The sequence below is a fragment of the Monopterus albus genome, unplaced genomic scaffold (genome assembly GCF_001952655.1).
Source record: "Monopterus albus unplaced genomic scaffold, M_albus_1.0 scaffold53.1, whole genome shotgun sequence".
Classification (NCBI taxonomy): domain Eukaryota; kingdom Metazoa; phylum Chordata; class Actinopteri; order Synbranchiformes; family Synbranchidae; genus Monopterus; species Monopterus albus.
The window spans coordinates 1,542,114-1,564,565 of record NW_018127933.1 but is presented as its reverse complement, the minus strand read 5'-3'; the positions used below and the strand labels follow the sequence as shown (position 1 = coordinate 1,564,565).

General features: G+C 41.5%; 2 protein-coding genes and 2 long non-coding RNA genes across 7 annotated transcripts in view; 1 reads left to right on the top strand and 3 right to left on the bottom strand.

Moving 5' to 3' along the window:
* The first annotated feature begins 2,198 nt into the window (after window positions 1-2,198).
* Window positions 2,199-19,198, top strand: phactr1 (phosphatase and actin regulator 1). Of its 4 annotated transcripts, none has more exons than XM_020601972.1 (13): window positions 2,199-3,026; window positions 7,502-7,666; window positions 11,242-11,322; window positions 12,092-12,214; window positions 12,307-12,510; window positions 12,597-12,858; window positions 13,685-13,863; window positions 14,464-14,620; window positions 15,852-15,907; window positions 15,986-16,047; window positions 16,650-16,790; window positions 17,229-17,305; window positions 18,127-19,198. In XM_020601972.1, exons 2-13 carry the CDS (start codon window positions 7,528-7,530, stop codon window positions 18,140-18,142), a joined length of 1,497 nt encoding a protein of 498 aa, XP_020457628.1. In that variant the 5' UTR covers window positions 2,199-3,026; window positions 7,502-7,527; the 3' UTR covers window positions 18,143-19,198. The 4 variants fall into 4 exon arrangements, 3 of the variants coding, with proteins under 3 accessions (XP_020457628.1, XP_020457626.1, XP_020457627.1); XM_020601970.1 differs by lacking the exon at window positions 2,199-3,026 and adding an exon at window positions 5,997-6,574; XM_020601971.1 differs by lacking the exon at window positions 2,199-3,026 and adding an exon at window positions 5,998-6,574 and having other exon boundaries at window positions 13,685-13,776.
* Window positions 7,463-8,512, bottom strand: LOC109961284 (uncharacterized). Its single transcript, XR_002275114.1, has 2 exons — window positions 7,811-8,512; window positions 7,463-7,616 (listed from the first exon to the last, which is right to left on the bottom strand). It is a non-coding gene; the product is annotated as an uncharacterized LOC109961284 (long non-coding RNA).
* Window positions 10,401-14,476, bottom strand: LOC109961283 (uncharacterized). Its single transcript, XR_002275113.1, has 5 exons — window positions 14,286-14,476; window positions 14,046-14,062; window positions 13,659-13,769; window positions 10,656-10,712; window positions 10,401-10,559 (listed from the first exon to the last, which is right to left on the bottom strand). It is a non-coding gene; the product is annotated as an uncharacterized LOC109961283 (long non-coding RNA).
* The window catches only part of tbc1d7 (TBC1 domain family, member 7), a 9,713-nt gene continuing 3,726 nt past the window's right edge, over window positions 16,466-22,452 (bottom strand). The window contains 4 exon segments of the mRNA XM_020601976.1: window positions 16,466-16,779; window positions 21,407-21,504; window positions 21,580-21,709; window positions 22,428-22,452. The exon segment at window positions 22,428-22,452 is cut by the window's right edge and continues 22 nt beyond it. Coding sequence (XP_020457632.1) covers window positions 21,418-21,504; window positions 21,580-21,709; window positions 22,428-22,452 — 242 coding nt within the window. The 3' untranslated portion in view covers window positions 16,466-16,779; window positions 21,407-21,417.

Sequence of the window (22,452 nt, the reverse complement as noted above, 5' to 3'; positions counted from 1 at the left end):
GAGAAAGAGAAAAGACTGCAGAAAAAACAGTGAACTTTGTGTTACCTTTAACCTCGCACGCTTCCTGTGTCCTTCCTCATCACATCACACATTATTTAGCACATTTCCCCAGTGTTTGCTGTTGATGCCAGCACACCTGTAGACAGATGGACAATAGCTCAGTGTAACTCTGCATTCTGGTTAGTTTTAGAAAAGCTAATCAAAAATAATTAGTCAGACACCATTTGTCAATCCCAAATCATTTTTCATGTGCCATTTTTGTGCCTCTGCGCTGGAGATAGCTGTGGCAAGAGGCATTATATTTTCGTGTTGTCTGTCTGTGCGTACCATTATTGTAAACGCGATATCTCAGGAATGCTTTGAGGGAATTTCTGCAAATTTGGCACAAGTGTTCACTTGGACTCAAAGATGAACTAATTAGATTTTGGTGGTCAAAGGTCAGTGACCTCACTTTTGTCCCATACCCATGAATTTGATTGGTTGGCGGAGGAATACAACTGCAAAGTGGCAATTCTAGTTATTATTTTATGTGTCTTTGTATTTCAATCTTTTTCAGGCCTCCCTTGTTAAAGAGATCCTGACTTCCTAGTAAAATAAAGACTCGATTAATTTTGGCTATCTGGCCTTCACCAGAGTGGTATTGTGGATTGTTTTTGCTCTTGTTTAAACAGTGCATCAACCCTCATCCTTGTCATGTGACTTTATAAGAGAAATATAACTAGCAATTATCACAAAACAGGCAAGATGGTATTAAAACCATCTTTTCAAAAAAGCATTTTGTACAAAATTTTCATTACATTTTGCTTAAGAAACAATAAAAAAGGTTGAATCTTTTATTCAGTCTTTGGCTTTCACATCCACCATCATGCTGCCACAAATACTAAATCACTGTCCTTAACAAATGAACAGTTCCTGTTTTAACATTTTGTTAAAAACTGCGGTGTCCAGCTCTTTTAGGAAAATACCAAGCTGTTTAAGAGGTGTTAGTAAAGATTTATGCCTTGGGGCTGAGAGCCACAGATGTGGAAGGTATTGAAAGGATGACTAACACATTCTTGGCTTTGGTTTTTTCATGTGATTTGTGGATGGCAGGAACAACCTGGATAATGTCACTTTTTTCTTTATGTGACAGATGTTGGTAAATTTCCATCGTCATTCATTTAGACATGAAAACTTGAGTCCTTATATCTAGGTTTGACGGGTTGTCGTGTGGACAGTATGCAGTGTTTGGATGTCTAACCTGTCTTGGAGTGATTATGGTTTTGACAAGTTTTGTGTGATTTAACCACTTGAAGCCAGAGTAAGTGACCTGTTTTTGCCCCACCTGTCTGTCTGTCTGCTGGAGAGCGGCACTGTAGTGAACTGGGCAGCTAATTATTTACAAAACACTGCCTGTTAACTTCTCCCATTCACTCTGCTCAGGATGCTGTCAAATAAAAACAATTAGCTTCTGTCACCATAAACACCCAGAGCTTTGTGAGTGTGTCTGACAAGGTGACTCCTCAGCAGCGATGGTCAGCATCTTAATCTGAGATGTAGTCAGTGGACAGGTACACCTGTAACAAAAGGGAGATTAAAGGAGCAGAGTGGTGGAGATTAAATGGCAGAGGGAGTCAGCTTTACACTCAGAAGAGTAGGTCTTACTCTCTCGGCAGCACAGTGCTACATTAATTTTGCATACTAAACCTGTGGCAGGATTGTCGGCTCAGTTCAGGGCCAAAATTAGCAGCAGCTGCATCAAAGGCCAGAGGATGAATGATATCTTTTGTCTGATGGAGACAGGAGACCAGATGGGAAAAGAAGGTGACAGTGTGGGGTAATGGATAGTCATCAGAAATAGACAAGAGGATCAGTCATGTGGTTGTCCAGTAAGAGATTAATCATATAGACAGAAACCATGAGTGACTCAGTCAAAAGGTCAGTGCACACAAATGATTAAAAAACACACTATAAATATTTAATTTGTAGGCCTATAACCCAATATCACAAATCACAGATTTACCTCAAGGGGCTTTATAGCCAGGCAGAGAAATGAAGCCATTGTGGAAGTGCCAAAACCTGCAGTTCCTTGAACGGCCACTTGAGGCTGGCTACAAAAGGGAGTCAGTCCCTGCAGACTCCCATGTTAAAATGCCCATCTTTATAGCAGGAATAAACATGTTTACAGCCTGGTACAAAAAGGTTCTGGTCTCTATAGCTAATGTCCCCTTCCATGGCAACTGTATGGAGGGGTGAATTTTTATACAACTTGCCTGTTTAAATAATATTGTTACTAAAGTTCTGCATTAATTAAGGGCATGGATGTGTTGTGTGTGTGTGTGGGAGTGACAGGTGGGAGGGTCCTACCATAGGTGAGTAGCCACTAGTAAGCTCTACTGACCCTCCACCTCTTTGCCTATTTTTGGCATAGCCATAGCAGGTGGAGTGAAGGGCTATCAAGATGGTGATGGCCCAGACTTGAGCTTCAGAAAACCAATGAGTGATGACACAGAAGGTTTGTCCACCTTTTATATATAGTCACTATTTACAACTTGTACAGTGTTTTGTCTTCAACAAGTTCTGAGAAGAAACTAGCTGTTAAACTGCGCAATGTTCCACTCTCTTCATCAGTTCTAGTTGTCAGCGGTGTCTATCTGTTTGATGCTGACCAGTGGGTTTTTCAGAGCTTGTTTGATGAAATCAGCTGCCTTCTGCAGCTGGAAACTAGGCTGATGCCAGTAGATTCAAGCAAAGCGCAACCCAGCAGTGACATAGTGTTATTTTTGTGCACTGAGCCTTTCAACAACAGTTCAGCAGCAATGATTTTCACCTCTACGCTTTCCGAACACTTCCTCTAGAAAGTGGTAGTTTAATCTGTTAGCATTTAGCTTAGAGGTGTGGATCACAAGCAAGTTTGACATGTGCGCCAGCATCAGTCAGAGCATCAGCAACAGTGCTGCTGTTGATTATGACATTTTCTTTTGACATTTATTGCAGAGCAGCAGAGACCTAGACACATGACCTCTGGACCCTGATCAATAACCAGTGTAAGTTTAACATAGGTTTCACATTAACTCAAGCATTTTAAAACGAACTATTAAGAGCTTTAAAAGGAGGGGATGAAAGAGCCCGGAAGGCAATATGTAAACGCAAGCACAATTAAATGTACAATCCACAGAATCAAAAAGAGGAGGAAAATGCAAAAACAAATGGGTTGTAAAGGTGTATGGATCTGGCCTCTCTGAGACTGCAGAAGCAACTCGCCTTTCGATTTAAAAAGAAAGGTGAGCACAAAGAGTAGGGAGAGGAGTGCTACCCTCCACAGGGGCACAACAGACATTTATCCACGCCGAGCTGCAGTGACGTACTAATACAAGCTGCAGAGTCAGTGTGTGTCTGCTCCAAGTTAAAGGCTTGTTAGAGTTGACAGGTGGGCCCAGCACTATGGAGATGTGAATCACAGCTCAGACAGGTCAAAGTGAGATGTGGATCAGCACAAAGACACTGAGATAGGAGACGCTATAGGCATTCACAGGATTCCGACAATGCAGAGTGTAGAACTCTGTTCTGAGCAGTTCATGAGAAATACATGCTTAGACTGCTGACAGCAAAACATAGATACTGTTTGACATGGTGCTTTATGGTGAGATAGATGTAAGGAGTCCACAGAAAGTCATCTGACAGCTGTATGGACCACAGGCTGTCTCAAGGAGGACACGCTGCTGTCTCTGATGTGAGAACACCTGTGTTCCATGTAGCTGCTGCTGTATGTGTGTGTGTGCGCACATGTGTACTTTTCTCGGTACTTGTGTGTCTGAGTGTGGAGGAGTGTGGCGATTGTTTCAGAGCTTGTCATATATCTGAAAGCGGGCTGACTTGTCAGACACATTGAGGCATGAAGACCATTATTGTCAGTAGCACATTGAGCTGTTGCGTGCCAAACCTTTGTGCCCAGAGAGCCTCTCGTCTGTGCAGGAAACTTGTCTGAGGCCTGGACCCAAATTACATCCACCCACCAAATCGTCATTGCAGTTTCTTAGGATTCTTTCAAATCCCTTTTCTTTTTATTTATATATAGATGGATTGTCAAGTGTTGTTATGAGTTAAACTGTGTGTGTATCAAATCTATCAGTTAATGTGAATGTCTTTATTTGTAACTGAGAGCAAAGCTTGCTATGATTTATTCCAGACCCAAGGCTTGTTCACTAACTGTCCCCATTTCATCTGCTGATACACAGCCTTGTACTTTGAATTTTAAATCCTCTGTGATTCATCGTGTGTGGCAAGGAAAATGCAGCGTATGCTTTTGATCTTATTATGTAAATACATGAACACAATGTACACAAGTGAAATGGGAAAAAAATGGTTGATTAGGTGTAGTCAGCTGAGCACACTGAGCTGAGGCTCTGTAAGCTTGTGCACCCCAGCTCAGGGTGGTAACAGACCACTCTGCATCCTGCAGCTCAGTCTTTCACTGTTTACAGAGGGATGAGTACTTTCATTCTCATTTGTTGTGAGCTCCTCCTGCTGGCACAGGTTTGTAACCGCTAACTATGGCCCTGCATTGGCCTCCATAATGTGCACAGGCCGCTCTCTCACAAACATGTTCTCCATTCTTCCCCATCTTCAGAGACTCTCTAAATTTAGCTTGTTTTTATCTTTTGAATCTTGGAGCCTTCTTTGCTTGTGATCTCTATCACAGCTCTGTCTCAGATGGGAGGGGAGCTCAGAGGGAGTACAACACAGCTGCCAGACTGCTCACAAGATGAAAGCAGGAATATCTTACTCCCTTCTTTGATTCTCTTTAGCACTGATTTTAAGATTCTACTGTTTACTTATAAGACTCACCATGGGCCTGCACCTGATTACATTACTGAGCTGATTTAAGCCTGAGCAATCTAAATCTGATCCACAGCTAGTGTAATAGTGAATTACATGGCAAAGATTATTCCCTATTAATTTTACATAGTTGTTTGCATGTTGAATAATAACTTTTAAATATTATCTATTATTGTTTTAATCATATATTTTTGTTATCTTGCATTTTGACATTGCATTGAAAAGTTTATAAAGTACATAATAATTTGAAGCAGAAATCCAAATCTGGAGGGATTTGTTGGTGTTAATAATAATAATTACTGCTGCTGTTGTTACAGCACAGTTTATATAAAGAGTCGGTAAGAAAAATATACATACATAGCCAACATAAAAATAAAATAATACATTTTAAGGCAAAAGGACAGTTGATGAGTGTAAACTATCTAATTAAAATAAAAATATTAACACAAAAGGTTAATAGGCTATAATCTTATTTCTGTGTTAAGTTTTTTTCAGCTCTGGTCTTTAAATATTAGCTACAAAGACTTCTATGATTTTTGCTTTCATACCTCGGCTGTGTAAATTGTCTCTTAAACCTTCTTTATTCCAAGTCTCCCGGCGCTTCAGCCTCATTGGCTAACGCCGCGAGTCCATCCCGGATCAGTGGGCCAGGATTGGCTGAATCTAATTTGGACCTGTGCTACGTCAAGGTACTGACGTGAAGCTAGACTGTGACCGGACGTTTATTTCGCCTTCAAAGTAAAATTTTGTGCAAAGCAACTAGATCCAGTAAAGATTACTTTTAAATTTATTTGAATATATATTTAATAAAACGGAATAGTACATGATTGCACTGTTGATCACTGAACTTTTAAAGGACATGATTATTTAAATAGTCTAGAATTTTTAACTCACTTTTCTGTGGCATAGACTTTATGGAACTGCAGCATTTCAGCTTGTCAGCAGTTGTAGAATATACAATATGTTATTGAATTATTATAAAATAATTATAATTATTAAAATTTACTGGAGAATATTTGCTGATTCTTTGACAGTCAACCTATTTGGGTTATTTTGAGTTTCTTTACATGTTATACAGTGATCAATTATTTTAAAATATTTTTCAGATGTACTGATAATAAATATAATCATATTAAACAAAGTGCCTCCATATAATTAACATTCAGATCCCTCTATAAGAGCGGGGCCACAATATAGAGGATGGAGGACACACCATAGTTGATATTCTAGTTGCACAATTTTGTGATTAACAAAAATGTGGAGGTCTGCATTTGCCCATTTCACCTGGTCAATATGTCTGCTTTAGGACACGTTTCCACTCAAACCGCTCGTTCGAGGTGCTTTTATTTTGTACGTTGTGGCCGGAAATTTGCGTTTTTAAATGGCTGACTTGTCGGTAGTGGACATCGCTGCAAACCGCTTGAAATCCCCCTCTACCGGAGCAGAGGCTAAGAGGGTCAAGCCCTGCAGTCCAGTGCAAACATGGCGGGCCGTGGAGGTGACGTGATGCGTATATGGCCTGGATCTGTTTCTATGGCCAACTCCTCACTTTTAGAGGTGTCCGAGGAACAGAAACCGAGGAAAAGGAGGAGGCCGTTCTGCCTGGTCAGGATGAAGTCCCGCAGCGGCTCCGACAAACAGCAGCAGCCTCAGCCCGCCGCCGACAACAACAACGCGCCGTTCATGATCCACTGCCAGATCAGCAGGGAGATCAAACACATGTGCAGCAACTGCCGGGGAGCCGCGCAGCTGGACGGTGAGGGGAACCGGTTCCACGGAGCTAGAGAGGGAGGGAGGGAGGGAGGGAGGGAGGAGCAGGTTTTACTCCAGCGTTTTTAAATGAATTGCAGCGGTGACCGCTCCCTGCCCGCCGGGGTACCGAGACCAGCGACACTCCTTGTGCTAACTATTCACCTTCCCTGTCACGGTGCTACGTCCTTAACAGTTACAGATGTGTTTCAAATGAAATGAAAATCCTGATTAAATGAGTGGGAATTGAAACAAATAAATAAATCCACTGATTAATCCGCTGATTATTGGATTTATCGTATTATTAACAGAACCTCAAAAATGGGGAAAATTCCCATAATGACTTTCCAGAGTGGAAGGTGGTGTTTTCAAATGTCTTGCTTAGTCCAACCAACAAAGCCAAAGATAGGCTACTCAGTTTATCAGTGGTGGAAGTAGCTTACTTGAATAAAAGTAGCAGTGACAAGTCCTGCATTCCAAAGGTTAAGTTAGTTAGAAAAAATATTAGCATCAGAATATACTTAAAGTGACAACAAGTAAAAGTAGTCTATGCAGAATGGCACATTTCACATTAACCTAAATTATGACATTGGATTATAATTATTGATTCATTATTGTGTTTATCATATTAATGTTGCAGCTGGTAAAGGTGGAGCTAATTTTAACTTCCTTATATTTTTAATTACTGCTGGGTAGCTTGTGAATTTCCCGCTGAGGATCAATAAAGTCTTATGATTGTACTGTATTGTATTTTATTAATCTGATATGGGAAACTAAAGGTATCAAATGTAGTGCAGGAAAAAATACAGCATCTGCTTCTAAAATGTAGTGAAGCCGTATGAAATTGCAGAAAATGAAAATACTCTAGTAAAGTATAGTTACCACAGAACTGTACCTGCTTGCTAACAGCCTTGTTGTTGTGACTGTTTTCTAGCTGAGGAAGTGGAGAGGTTGGCAGCCATGCGCTCTGATTCACTGGTACCCGGCACACACACGCCTCCCATCCGCCGGCGGAGCAGATTTGCCACCTTGGGACGTCTGTTTAAACCCTGGAAATGGAGGAAGAAGAAGAGTGAAAAGTTCAAGCAAACGTCTGCTGGTGAGAACCAAAACACTGTAAACACAGCACTTCCATTAGCACCCTGTTCCCCAGCTCTCCCTTCCTCACTCAGGAGACAGACACGTCTGACAAGAGATATTGTAGCATGTTCAAAAAGTTTAGGAAACACCCTCCTCCACTTACTGTCTGTCATCAGGGTCGGGAGGTTTTCATCTGACCATTTCTGTAACTAGGAAAATCGTCGGTTCATTTACATCCACTTCTGCATTGATTGGAAAGGGGGGTGGAGATGAGAAAAAAGCCACAGTAAGGGAAGACTGGAAATGTTTAAAGGATTTCATGTCCTGCCACACTCTTTGGTGATGGGCTTCGTCTTCTAGTGCAGTCGTTCAGACCTGCTAGGAACCCTTTAGCCATCTTACGAATGCTCGTTTCTAGCATAACTCAACCTTTACTCTGCAATCAAATGGATTTGTCAGTGTCTCAGCAGCGTTCCTAAGTTATCAGTTGGTCCTTCCTTCAACTTGCCAAGCCTCTGTTGTGGTTTCTGTCAGTCTGGGTTTGACTTAGAGAGAAAATAGTGAAGACTGAAAAGCTTTTGATCAAGCTGGAGCTCCTAGACGTTGGAAACTCCCATTAGCCCACGAATGCAGCATGCTCTCTAGACAACAGACAAAAAATGGTGAACACATGAAATGTGACTGATGTTAGGATTTCATGTAAAAAATAAATCTAATGCCCTGCTGTGATGGTACAAGAGCTTCATTGTGCAGCACAAGTGTTCAGCACTTTAAGGAAAGTAAGTAACAGTTTGGCAGTAATAAACTTTGAGGCAGATCATCAATATTTAGCAAACTGGGCTGTGAGTTGCTTGTCAACTAAATGTCTTCAAAATACAGAAAATGACACTTCTGCTAAATGAACAGTGATATTAATAAATGAAACTAAACATTGGTATATGTGCAAATCTAAGAGGCATATTCACAGAAGACTGTTTATGATCAGTCATGTAGTTATATACTGTATGTTTCAAACAGCGCAGAAACAGAAGGATCTCACAGTTCACATGTATTTCACTCAGTTCAGACCTTGTGGCCAAAAGCTGTTAATTCCATTTCCATCAGAAATGCAAATGCATCAGCTGTGGAAGAACTGATAATAACCACAGCAACAAATTACCTTACTAACTAATTAACTAACTAAAATGGTGATTGTCATTGTGCCAGTGTGCTGCCTCTGAACCCATGCTGCATAGTGATGCTAGCCTCTGTATCTGAGGAGATGTGAGTGCATATGTCTGGTTCTGAGCTACAATATGCACCGAGCAGTAGCTGTGAAACTGAGGGGAGTGTTTTGATTTGGACAGAGAAATAGAAGCTGCTGTTGATTCTCAGCTGGCTCAGTCGCTCCACATCCTGTTCTCGCTGAGACACAGGGCTGGAGAGGGGCTTCTCGCAGCCAAGCTGTTCTCCCAGCTGTCATAGCACTTGGAGTTTGAATTATTTTTGTCTGCTTCAACTGGCCTCCCTTCTCATTTCTCACATTTTACAGCGCACACACATGCACAGAGGTGGATGCGTGTTGTGAGCCCCATGTGTTATTGCTGGACCTGTACCAAAGTGCAGTAAATTATGTGGGCATTTATGGTCCATTATGGTGTAATGCTAAGAACATAACCATGTTGTTGTAAAAGGTAATGCATTTTTTATGGGGACTTCAGGTTATAGAGGGTTCACGGCAAGAAAAGCAGCTTTACACAAGTAAAGGCATCAGTGATGTAAGAGTTTCTTATTTTCCTTGTCTGTTTTAAATGACCACGCTTTTGTGTTGGCCACCGAGCACTGTAATATTTCTTCACTGCCCAGAGAATGAATCTCATGAGTGTGATGACAACCTGTCAACCACTGTATGTCCCAGGGCAACACTCCGCTCTGCCTTTCTTGCCATAAAATGTAGAAACTGTCAGGAGCAGAGGTCGGTGTTGGTAGGACATAGTCATGGTTGTATATCTCCTGACCTGCCACTCCTCCCCTTAAACACCGAGACGCCCTCTTATTCCTGTAGTGCTTCATACTGTTTCTTTTGCATTAAGCCTGGGTCTTTGGATAATTGGCTGATTGTTGCATCCTGTGTTTGGTTGTGGGTTATATCTGCAGCCCCTGCATCCAGTTAATTTAATGAAAACGATGCCAAAGTAAAACCAGCACAGTGAGTCTTGTGTGGAGAGATTAGATGAAGCCTAATTGCTCCATAAAGCAACTGACAAGGTAGAAGAATAAAACATGACAGTGTAACTGGCAGAATGACTAAAGGGTGTATGGACAGATGTAGTAGTGACTGAGGATGGTATTTACAGAGAAACACCAGAACAATATGAACAGTGTGGGGCTGGGCAGTATTATTAATATTACCTTTGACTGAAAGCTTATTTTATTTTATTGATATGATCATCTTGTGACATGACTTTGTGGATATAAAGTAACAAATTGAGATATGATTGTTGAAATGTATTTAGATGTACATTAATAACAAAAAGAACTACATTTTCCCCAGCTCTAAAACCAAATGCTGTTTATAAGAGAATTTTTGAAATAACTGAAATAAAAACAGGCGACCAACCCAATATAAAGAGTCCCAGTGAGGTGCTGGGCCACCAGAACAGCTTCAGTGCACTTTGACTTTCCAAGTCTCCGAACTGTCCCGGAGGGATGAACACCGTTCTTCCACCAGATGTTCCCTCATGTGGTGTTTTGATGATGGTGGTGGAGACGCTGTCCAACACGTCGCTCCAACATCTCTCATAGCTGTGCAACTGGGCTGAGACCTGGTGACTGGGAAGGCTGCAGCGTCTGATTCACATCACGTTCACACTCGTCAAACCACTCCTTGACCCCTCCTGCCCTGTGGATGGTGGTGTTTGGGCACTGTTATCCTGGAGGAGACCACTCCCATCGGGAGAGAAATGTTTCATCATAGGATAAAGGTGATCACTCAGAGCAGCTTTGTATTGATTTGCAGTGACCCTTACCTCCAAGGGAACTGTGGGGGTCATGGGTTCAGGTTTTTCCTTTCATTTCTCACCCGTCTGTATTGTGGAAATTTAAAAAGTGAAAACTGCAGGATGCTTTTGATAAACTAAAGGAAACAGGAATAAACAGGAGTGTGTGTAAGGTCTCAGTGTGTTTACCTGCCTAAATAAAGATGTGTAGCCTACACAGGATGTGTAAGAATATGTCAAAAATATTTGTATGGATTGCATTAGCATTTTAAAAATCACTTAGCATTCAAACAACACCAGAACACCAGAAAAAGTGAAAAGGGACAAAGCAAAACTGGTTTCCAACCTGGGACTGAAAGACGGTTTCAGTAATCTAGGAGGTCCTCTCAACTCAGGCCAGCCACACAACAGCCAACATCAGAGGCTGAAGTATTAGCACAGTCCTGTCTCGGAGGGGCAGCGAGCTGCTGGTGACATCTGTTCACTCACAGGATTATTACTGGGCAGCAAACAAACTTGTGCTGCAGCTGACACATTCCTCAACACTAATATCATTCTCAGTGCCCAGTGTTTTTTTTGTTGCTTGTTTGACGTCGTGGCCTTTCTATTTCCTCAGTGCTGGAGAGGAAGATGTCCACGCGCCAGAGCAGAGAGGAGCTCATCAAGAAGGGAGTGCTGAAGGAGGTCTACGACAGAGGTGAGGCTTGGAAACAGGCGGCAAATCAAATGTGGGGCTAAAGTGCAAAATGTCACAGTGCTGAATTTTTTTTTTTTAGATATTAGAACGTCCTTAAGTAAAAATCATTTTCCTCTTTTAGCTTCTCAGATGTGAGAGATTTTTGTTATGAAATCTCTTTTTCACATGTGAATCGTTTTGGCTGATGTACTGAATGATTTTACATGTCATCGCATATATTCATATTAGAAAAAAATGTATTTCAGCCATTTCCAAACGGTGTAGTAAATGAATTTGAAAGACACAGGTAAGGATTTTACCTGTTTGTAAGACTATAACAATTATTATTATTTCAATGTCTGAATGATCTTGATTATTGTGGCAGCATCAAACAGAAGTAAATATAATAATTAGATGAAATTGTACAATTAAATTATAGATTAATCATTTTGTCAATTAAATTTTTAAAAAATTGTGAAAAGGCAGTCTGGGGTTCCCCAGAGTGAAGCCTTGACATTTCTTGTTTTGACAGGCTTTATCATTATTATCATTTACACTCGTATAAAACAGAGAAACAGCAAGAAGCTGGAACCAGTGAATGTTTGGAGCTGGATTATTTGCTTTAGTCAGTTGACCATTAGTTTCAGCTATACTTGCACACCCCTAAACTGTTGCATGTTGTTGGCTGATTCACACTTTTGTTTAATAATAAAATGCATCATGGTCCATCTGATTCCTGCCTTGGATGTATCTGTTCTTCATGCTTTCCCCTGTTCATCTTTCCCTGTAGATGGCATGTCCCCAGACGTACGAGAGGAGCTGAAGATGGAGAATGGGCGCTCTTCGGTGCTCGGCTCCAGCCTGTCAGAGTCTGAAGCTACTGAGCTGATGGAGGGAGCAGCTGCAGCTGTAGGTAGGCAGCAGAGCCTTGGCACCATTGTTACCTCATCACTTGTTTTCACACCGTGGCCTCTGACTGTTCTGCTTTTGTTCTGTTTTCCTCAGGCCCCATGGAGTTTCAGATGCCCGGTGACAGTGCGTGTCAACAGGACCACGCTCAGAAATCCAGCCAAGCTCCACTCACGAAGAAGTCCGCCATGTATCCAGCAGACAGCGCTGAATCAATGCTCTCCAGACCTCTAGTGCTACACAAACAACCTCCTGCGCTACCGCCCAAACCCTTTGCTAGGCTACCTAATCACATTACAGGTGTGTTTGTGTTCCCGCATGTTCACAGTTGTGTTTTGGACTCTGTATCTGCACATCTCAACCTCTCACCTCCTCTGTCTGTGCAGATGGTGCTCCAGTCAAGCTGCCCGGTATGGCGGTGAAGTTATCTCCTCCTCTACCTCCAAAGAAGCTCATGATGTCTGTACCTACAGGGAGCATGGAGCCCTCCTCGCTCGCCTTCCAGAGGTGCCCCGCCCCTCCCAGCCACGCTCCAGTGGGTGGCCACTCCCTGCAGTACGGGACGCTCCCTGTTCCCCTCCACCCACCCAGCCGAATCATCGAGGAGCTCAACAAGACCCTGGCCCTCACCATGCAGAGGTTTGAGAGGTGACTGATCTGTTTGGCCTTTCATCATAAAAAATGTTTGTCAGCTTTAGGGGTGTAAGAAAATACTGATACATTTGAGTATCATCCTTTTACGTTTTCTGATACTGTATTGATTCTCAAAAACACTGTTGTTCTACAACGTCTACTCCTTGCATCTGGAGACAATGAGTGTTTAGCTTTTTGCTTGAGAAATGACTTTTATGATAAATTGAATATCAAAATTCTTGCTGATTAATTTTCCAGCAGTTGTTCTGTTAAGTCTGCTGTGACCTTTTACATGTCTGAGTGCCCCCTTAAATCTTCAGTGTCTGGTCTCAGCTCCCAGGATCAGACTCTCTCTGTCAGAGAGAGACCAAGACTTTTCTGTTGCAGGTTCCCACTAATCATTCAGTTTGCCAGTTGAGTTTCCACTATCAGATTCATTTGTAAACTTGGTTTTATTCATCTGAGAGATGTTCTGAGATGCTGCTCCACTGTCAGTCCAATCACAAATGGAAAACTGTGGTGTTTTCACTGTACATACTGGTTGCAGCCCTCTCCTCCACCACATCCATCAACATGATTGGTTGGCTGCCTGTGGATTCACTTTCTGCAGGCCCTGCTCTTGTTGTTCATGGAAGATTTCACTGTTTAGATTTATTAGTCACTCTGTCACTTCACACATACTTGAATCTTTAGTAGTTGTCCAGGCCCTCACGTTCTCTGATTTGGTTTCTATTGAGTTTTAGACACATGACTAACCACAAAACAGAAAGGTTTAACTGGACAGAGACACTTTCAGTCAATCACACTGCTCTGACCTTTGCGCTTTCCCACCATCCTTCAGCTCCATGATGCACGTTGTTCCCACGGTAATGATTGAGTGCGATGACGACAAAGAGAACCTCCCGAACGAGGCAGACTATGAGGACCTGCCAGGTATGTACAAAGACGAGGAGGAGGAGGAGGAGGAGGAGGAAGAGGAGGAGGAGGAGGAGGAAGATGAGGATGACACATTGTTTACAAGTAGGTGTCTTTCTTGATTCTTTTCAGATATTTTCCAGTGTCCATGTGTCTTCTGTGAATCATAGTACATCTTGATGAACTGCATGCACATGCGTCTCCATACGGTTGCACAGACACATGGCTTGAGGCATTCAGTGCTGTAATCAGTGATATGAATTACTTATCATAGAAGCATTACGTACCTATATAGTTGATTTAGCTAAAAGAAAAAGAAGAAAACAAAGTAAAACAATAAGTGATACAGGAGGTGAGGCAAAGGTACAGCCCGGGATGAAACAGGCATATGCTGATGTTCTGAATACAGCAGGAAGTTAGCTGACTGTGTTGTAAAGGGGCTGAACTACTAACTGTGACACACAGCTCACAGAGGCAGTTATTTCAGCTTTAAGCAGCCTCCGAGGACACAGACATGATACACATACCTTTAGATTTGTCCATATATCCACTCAGAAACCATAGATAAAATGCATCCAGGACCAGCTGGAGAATCATCAGGTTTTCTTCAGTAACATCCACGGGTACACTGCAAACCGCAGTTGCTAACAGTGTAGCTGTTATTTAGCAGTGTAGGTGACATTTCTCCTGTCCTGGTCACCTTAGGCACACTAGCTATGAAGATTTTACGAAAAGACTCTCTGGCCATCAAGCTCAGTAACCGTCCATCGAAGAGGGAGCTGGAGGAGAAGAACATCCTGCCGCTGCAATCGGACCAGGAGAGGCTTGAGTCTCGACAGCAAACGGCCACCAAACTCACCAGGTAAGCTTGTACAGTCACTGTCCTGCAAGATGGCAAGATGACCACTCATAAACACATACACACAATCCACATTTAGGCCCTGTCGCCTGCAAAAGTGAGCTGTGATAGATGCAACCTGGCTGCTAAAGGGAGCAGATGGATGATGAGTCATAATGCAGGAGGAGGCAGAGCTGAGAGAGGGAGAGATTAAAACTGAGGAGAATCCAGAGTGAGGATCACAGAGGTGAGTGAGAGCTACAACAAGCATGTACAGGTATAAACATGTAATTCAATTTTATCTTATTATTCCTAATGTGAAATTAAGACATTGTACTGCTTTGAAAATGAATTTGGGTCATAAAATACATTGGTTTTGATTTATCATACATCTAGTATGGAAATACAGTATCAAGTAATATTGATCAAAGCCAAAACCCAAAGATATTTAATATTCAGTGATATAAAGCGGAAAAGCACTGACTCCTCCTCACATTTGACAAATTGCTGATTACATTCTCTCTGCACTAACTGCATATTACTTTATGATGACTGAAAAATCTTAAAACTTTAAATGAAACAGTCACCACGTGGTAAATCAAGTCAGCTAAAAGGTTGGACACTGGCTGAAGCAGGAAGTGTCTTCACTAGCTGTCACATAAATCATACATTAAATACATCACAGTTAGAAAACCACAGGCCTTTTTCCCATTTAAAATCAGTTCTTGGCCCAAATAAAAATAACAGACTTGTTAGAAGAACAACATTCTCCACCTGTCTTGAGGTTTGTTCTAATTTCCAGCATCTCCACTCAGTTTTTTTATGTGCAAATAGAAGCTGTGGACAGACACCCACCTATACTGTAGGTACCATTTGCCTTGAAAAACATGTCCTGTATGTTTGTGTACGTTTGTGTTAGCCAGCAATGATGCAAACATAACTCGGAAAACATTTTCCCTCTCCTCTGGCTTCTCTTTTGACTCTGTGGTCACATATCAATCTTTCTGCCAAACAATATGAACCACTCTGTCCCCTTCAGAGTCAAAACACTGTAAATTCACAAACACAGCCTCACAAAAAATGACATTACACGCACAGCCAGCTTGTCTGCTCAGTATTTCCAAAGTGGAAAATATCTGCCCCACATATTTTGCACAAGTGGAGTTACAGTGATGATGAGCTGAAAGCGCGCACACACACACAATAAAATCATATAAAAATAGATTTTATGAAACAGATGTTTTTCTTTTTTCAGGCGGTTGAGTCAAAGGCCGACAGCAGAGGAGCTGGAACAGAGGAACATACTCAAACGTAAGTCACTCAGTGCTCAGTAAGAGAACAAAATAAATAATCTGTGTGTGTGATCACGGTTTCTGTCGCTCCCTCCAGCTCGAAACGATCTGGAAGAGCAGGAGGAGAAGAGAGAGATCAAGAGACATTTGTCCAGAAAGGTAAGACAATCTGTGATCAGCAGCCATGAGTGCACATTTACATGTTGAGTTAATCACCCCAGCTGGAAATGTGAACATGACGCATCAGGCTGCAGACGATGGATATTAGTGATTCCATCCTCTTGTTTTGTGATGATGATCCAACTGAAGCTATAAACTCTGTTCCACTGCAGTGACCATCACTTACTAAACAGACTTTTCCCTCTTGATTAATATCTTTATTTTGACACTTTGTCCTTGAGCATTTTCACCCTTTTCATCAGATAGAAGAAGCAAATCGTGTGTGTGTGTGTGTATGAGAGAGAGAGAGAGAGAGAGAGAGATCTGTGGGTTTCAATGCAGATCCAAGTCCAGAGATGGATACAAATTGTGCACTCTTGGCAGAGGCAAATACAAGTTAAAGAAAAGAGGATTGTTCTTTATATTCTATTGCTTTAATATACAAAGTATTTCACATAGAACAAATGGAGTTTTCCTATATTTTTACACCACCCAAGAGAAGTGAACCAGCTATGTTCCTGCACAGGTGTTCCTCAGCATGCACGTCGCAGGCTCTGAGCCAGTTAGTGTTGGTAACAGCTCTCTCTTCCTGCATTGTGTAGCTCAGCCAGAGGCCGACAGTCGAGGAGCTGAGGGAGGCGAAGATCCTCATCCGCTTCAGTGACTACGTGGAGGTCGCTGAGGCTCAGGACTACGACAGGAGAGCAGACAAGCCCTGGACCAGGCTCACAGCTGCGGATAAGGTGAGCATAAAACACAACAAAGTAATTCTTCCCTAAAGAGTATTTCACTAATTTTGGATTCAAGCAGTCTGCTCACTTGGCACTTTATTAGGTACATGTTGCCAAAACACAGTGCTAATGTTCAGTTTTTGTTCCAGCTGTTTCCGAGGCTGTAGTGTCTGCTGCTGTTGAATTGTATTGCATCATTAAGCTTAACCTAACTGAAAAATAAGGTATACAAAATGATAAACACAACACAATTCAACAGCAGCACAAACTACATCTTCCCAAATAATCATAGGACTGAATCAACCGTTCTGAAACAGTCTGAACACAAACTGAACATTATCGCCTTGCTGGAAGAGGATTCGCTGTAGGAGTGTTGGATTTAGTTGTGTACCACTAAACTTACAACTTAGCATACATACATAAACATGTTGTTCTTTTTGTGTTGGTCAGGCTGCCATAAGAAAGGAGCTAAATGAATTTAAAAGCACAGAGATGGAGGTGCATGAGTCAAGCCGTCACCTGACCAGGTAAGTCAAAGTTATTAAGGCTGTAACAATACAACCAGCTCACAGTTTGGTTCGGTACATGATACAGTTTGATACACTGGTGAAAATGAAAAGTAGTGTCACATTTTTCTTCTTAGGCATTTAAATTCACAGAAGCATTTTGTTTCTTATTCAAACATTTGCCTTGTTTTGTAGCTAATGTAATGTCTGGCTAATGGCCAGTGTAGCTAACCCTAGTGAACAGCAGGGTCGAGAAAATGGATCTGGCCTCTTGGCCCCTCTTGTTACCATGAATAAAGGTACATGGGAGTCCTGACTTAATATTACAGCGGGCTTTAAATACGATTAACTGAAAAACAAGCATCTCATCTACCTAAATGTGATTGGCAGTTCAGAGGAAATGACTTAAGGGTGAGAAGAGTCCTTGACAATGCTGGTGGCTTGGTGCAGGTATCTCTCCTGATAAATGCACCAAACAGGGGAGAGTGGCATTCTGATCATTCTCTGCTGTCCTCATCATCATGCATTTATTGGACTTAAAAAATCTTTTAATAGTATTTTTTAAACTTTATGATTGTTATTGACAGCTCAGAGGAAACTACTTATTACTCTATTTATTTTACAAGTACAACTTTGCTACTTCAGGTTAACAGTGTTGCCTGCCATAACCTAAAAAACCTCGACACAGCCACAGCTTTATACTGACATTTAGCAGAATAGCATTAATGCCTAAATAGTGCTGAGGCTGACTGGTTTTTACTTGATCCTGACAAGAACTGAAGTGAATATTTGGACCTGTTGGCGACTCTACTTGCATCATCTTTCTGGTCTCTCCCCTGCAGGTTTCATCGGCCGTGACCTGGCTCTGTCAGGCCTCGACGACGCACTCCTCCTCCCACAGAAGCCTCAGGCTGCTACATGCTACCCTGGTAATGCCGACTTAAAACTGACAGACTGGACTGAACCTGATGTGTGAGTTTGAGCCATTACAGGAAACGGGAGCAAAAAAACTTTTTGATAAGAGTCAAAATCCCCTCAGTGGGGAATTTATAGACTTCTTGATATTCAAAAGCTTTTAATGGTCATTTTTTTATGAAGAAGCTGTGGCGATATGTCTTCTTTGCTGCACTTTTGTTTTGAAAAAGGCTGTGCCAGTGTCTAGGATGGGAGCGGCAGGAGGTGAAGATGGGAGGACTTCTTTTTTTTTTATATAAACACAGGGACTGTTTTTGGCTTTCGCTCTCCTTTCTCAACTAAACTCTGTTTTACCTTGGGGACATGTGTTTGTTGGCAGTTTTATTCCACAGGTCTCATCTCACTTTGCCACTGGAATGAAAATATTTACAGCAGCTTCTGCTGTTGTAGGCAGCTGAATATTAAGCCAAACTATTCTAAAATTTGATCATGGTCCCAAAATCATCTGAACAAAGCTGGTAACAGTAAAGAAAAAATCTTAAAAACAAATTATCATCAATCAACTGAGCAATAATTTCAGATTTTCTCATTTGTCCATGTGTTGAGGGGCTGCATTCAAGAGCTCAGACAGTTTCCTGATTTCAGGCGCCCAATTTAAACCAAAGCAACCTGGCTGGCTGTGGAAGTCGTGACCTTGAATGCATCCCAGAGTGAGTGCTGTTAAGAGTTCAGTAGCCCGCTGTGTCACTGTGCCTACAGTACTGTTTACAGGGATCTAAAATTGCCAAATTACCTTCTTTCCTTTGATACAGAATAATAACAGGTGTGCCACGGAAAAGTAGCCTGGAGCCCTAAATACCTAGCTAACACTGGTGTTGGAGGTGGGCTACTTTTCCGTGGCCCACCCTGTATCTGTGCACAGTCTGCTGAATTACATGAAAGTGGTCTTTTTTTTTTTTGTATTTTATTGTGCAGTACAAATTACCCAAACCCAGCCTTGCTCCGAAAGTGGTCTAATTTTTTGATTTCACCACTAGAAGGATGAACAGGGAAGTGAAACGATGACCTCTTGTTATGTTTTAAGGTCTTTACACACCAGAGGCAAACTTCACATGCCATTTTCTCACACATCAACAATAATAATTTTCAAACAGATGTTCTGTCAATGAGCCATTGCACATCAATGTCAGAATATCGCTGAGCGAAAAAGCCATAAAGTGCACGGCGAACTGCTCAGCTAAACTTATCTGCAGAACCAGCACCTACAGGTCATCGTCATTTGATGTAGACTTAAGTTTTTCTAGCACAACCTTTTAGAGTGTTACATTGCATGTTTGAACACGTGGTGCGTTTACATCGTCTCCAAAGAATTAGCCATTTCATACTGTTTATTCACATCACTCTTGGTGTGAAAAGACCTGTAGCGACAAAACAAACAAGAAAATGACTTAATGTCTCCTTTTTAAGTTTGTATTTAAAACTCGCTTTTTTGCTATTGTTGATATGTAGCTTTGGTCAAATACCGTTTTCTGCTCCCACCAAGAGAAACAAGGACAGTGTTTTTTATGTTTTCGGGAGCTGATGAATCACCAAGAGGATGAGGCGGCTTTTACCCTCAAAACTAAAACATAATTGACTATTTTAATGTCAGAATTGCATCATTTGCACACATCTGTTTACTGAAATGTAATGGGGAGAACAAGCTTGATCTGTGGTTGAAATGAATGAAAATGTGGTGAGGGAAAGACCGACTGTAAGGTGAAATCGGTTTGTCCTCTTGGATCCATCAGTGGGGAACCAACAACATCAATTCCAGAAAACATAAAAAGCATTCTTTCTTTTGCTGCCAGCAGAAAACTCTACACCAAAGCATTCAACAAATCCACTTTGTTTTACAAAAAAAAAAAAAGAAAAAAAAGGCAGAAAACTGAATTTAAGTCCTTTTCTTGTTTTTCCCCCATTTTGTCTGTAAAACAAACTCTCATTTCTGGTGGTGAAACCAAACTCTCAAAAGGTGAAGTCTGGTGACAGTTCATATTAGGCCTAAGCATTGGCAGTTTTGACCACATTACTGGGAGAACTGGTTGCTGTTTTTTTGTGCGTGCGTGTGTGTGTGTGCGCGTACAAGAATCAGTATTATTACTGTTGCTTGTACATTTAAAAAGGTGTTAAGGAAAATATTCTCAGAACTATTAGACTTGTACATAACAAATTAATCTAGACTTTTCAAATGTTTTTGTAAAGCAGAAAACCTGCATGTATTAATTTATTGTCTTCTATGATGATGTATACAGTTTCTTAAAGAAAGAAACTTATTAAAAAATTGAGTTTATATGTTCCTTTGTCCTTTTTCCTAACAGGTTTTGTGCAGAGAAACACGCACCACATGTTTATGTATGACCTCCTGCCCTTTTCCCTGTAGCTGTATGGAAGTACATCCCCACTAATACATTTCAGGGTGCACAAGCCACATATTGAGCACTACTCAGTTTGCAACTCAGCAATTGTGAGCACACAGATTTTTAAGTGCAGAATCAGGTTTGAAAGCATGATCTCGAGCCATGCTTGTACTTGTCTAGTTTTGCTCTCTCCAATTGCACCACTGGGACAAAGTCTGTCTGTGCCAAAAGTTATGAAAGCGCACAAAACAAGATGCAAGCTCTACTCAGTTTGCAAATCAGAATTTGAGAGCGTGCTGGCACCGATTTGTAAGAGCAGAAGCTGATTTGAGAATAAGGGAGAATCCCTGCTGTTTGCTCAAATCTCTTTCCTCACTCAGTTCTGTCTGCTCTTACAAATCAGTGCCTGTGCGCTCTCAAATTCTGATTTGCAAACTGAATAGAGTTTGCAGCTTGTTTTGTGCATAGTCAAAACTTTTTGCAAACACTTTTCACACAAAACCAAATGGAAAAATCTGAGGACAAAATCAAACAAGTAGGTGCATGGCCAGGATTACACTCCCAAATGCTGTGTTACAAACTGAGTAATGTTCAAAATGCAGTTGGTGGTCCCTCAAACATTGGGGTGGGGATTTACTTTTATAGGTTTGTCTTATTCTTTGGGGAGAGCTGGAAATATGGAAAGTCTTAAATCCCAAAGGTCTGCAATAGGTTTACAGTTCAGTCATGTGGAGATGGTGCATGCCACAGTATTAGTGCCTAGAGGAATTAAGAGTATGTCCTAGTGGATTCTGGGAAATCATCTCACCTCTGGTGTCACTACAGTGTGTGCATCGGGGTGCCGCAGTATTTATGCCACAAGTCAATGGCCTTAGTGACTATGGCATCTGTGTTTTCCTGTGGTATCTGGAAGGGAAAAGTAACGTCATGTTATACAAAGGCACTTACAATGAGGCAGCAAAACTATGCAGCTCAACTCACATTGCACAGAAACTTGACCACGCCTTCAGGCCAGTTGATGCCCATCAACCTGATCTTGTAGCTCAGCAGAATCTCCAGGGCAACAAACACCAAAATCTTACAGGAGCCACTGATCACTTTATCCCACACCCTGAAGAAAATTAAAGAGCTCATTTAAAGTCAGGAGGACTTTGTTGTTTTCATCATGGATGGAAAAGGTGAGGGCTCAGGTAAAATGTTAGTCTAGGCTGTAATGTGGAAACACGCTACCAGTCAAAAGCGAGGGTTCAGCTCAGTTTTTCCAGTTATGACAGTGAAACAGTTCAAATCCAGTGACTAAATGGTACAAAGCTAAGACAAGCAAAAGGGTCACCAGAAACCACAAATATATGTACATTTCATACAAAGCCAGCCTTGTTTGTGTTAATTGCTTTATCCCTGAAAAAGGCCTGTTTTACACCACATTTACTACATTACTAGTTTTGGCAACACATTTTTACCTGTATCACTTATTGTTTTACCTTGTTTTCTCAGCTTTTCACCATTTAAGGTTATTCACTACACTTGCACCTCTTCTCCACAACTGCTAACATGGTGGAGCAGCTTCTCACATTTATATATCAATCTATCAACAGTTAAATAAGACAGAAGTTACATATAAACAGACGCCTTGGGAAGTTAACTTCATGGTACAAGTAATGACTAGAACTACTGCTTTGCGATTGTATACCTCCACCAACCAGTCAAATTCTAAATATCCTAAAAGAGTACCACAGTGGGCTTCCACTGTATGGATCCCTGCTGCACTCTGGCTGAGTTAAACTATGCCACAAAGGCGATCAGGTTTCTCTAGTGAACAGTGGACTGACCTCTGCAGGCTGCTTTCAGGCAGGC

Excerpts from the sequence above, each read along its gene's own strand:
- phactr1 (XM_020601970.1), top strand. The coding sequence starts at position 6,301 with ATGGCGGGCCGTGGAGGTGACGTGATGCGTATATGGCCTGGATCTGTT. Across the intron at positions 13,864-14,463 it reads GGATGACACATTGTTTACAA|GCACACTAGCTATGAAGATT; the intron begins GTAGGTGTCTTT and ends TGGTCACCTTAG. Across the intron at positions 15,908-15,985 it reads ACAGAGGAACATACTCAAAC|CTCGAAACGATCTGGAAGAG; the intron begins GTAAGTCACTCA and ends CGCTCCCTCCAG.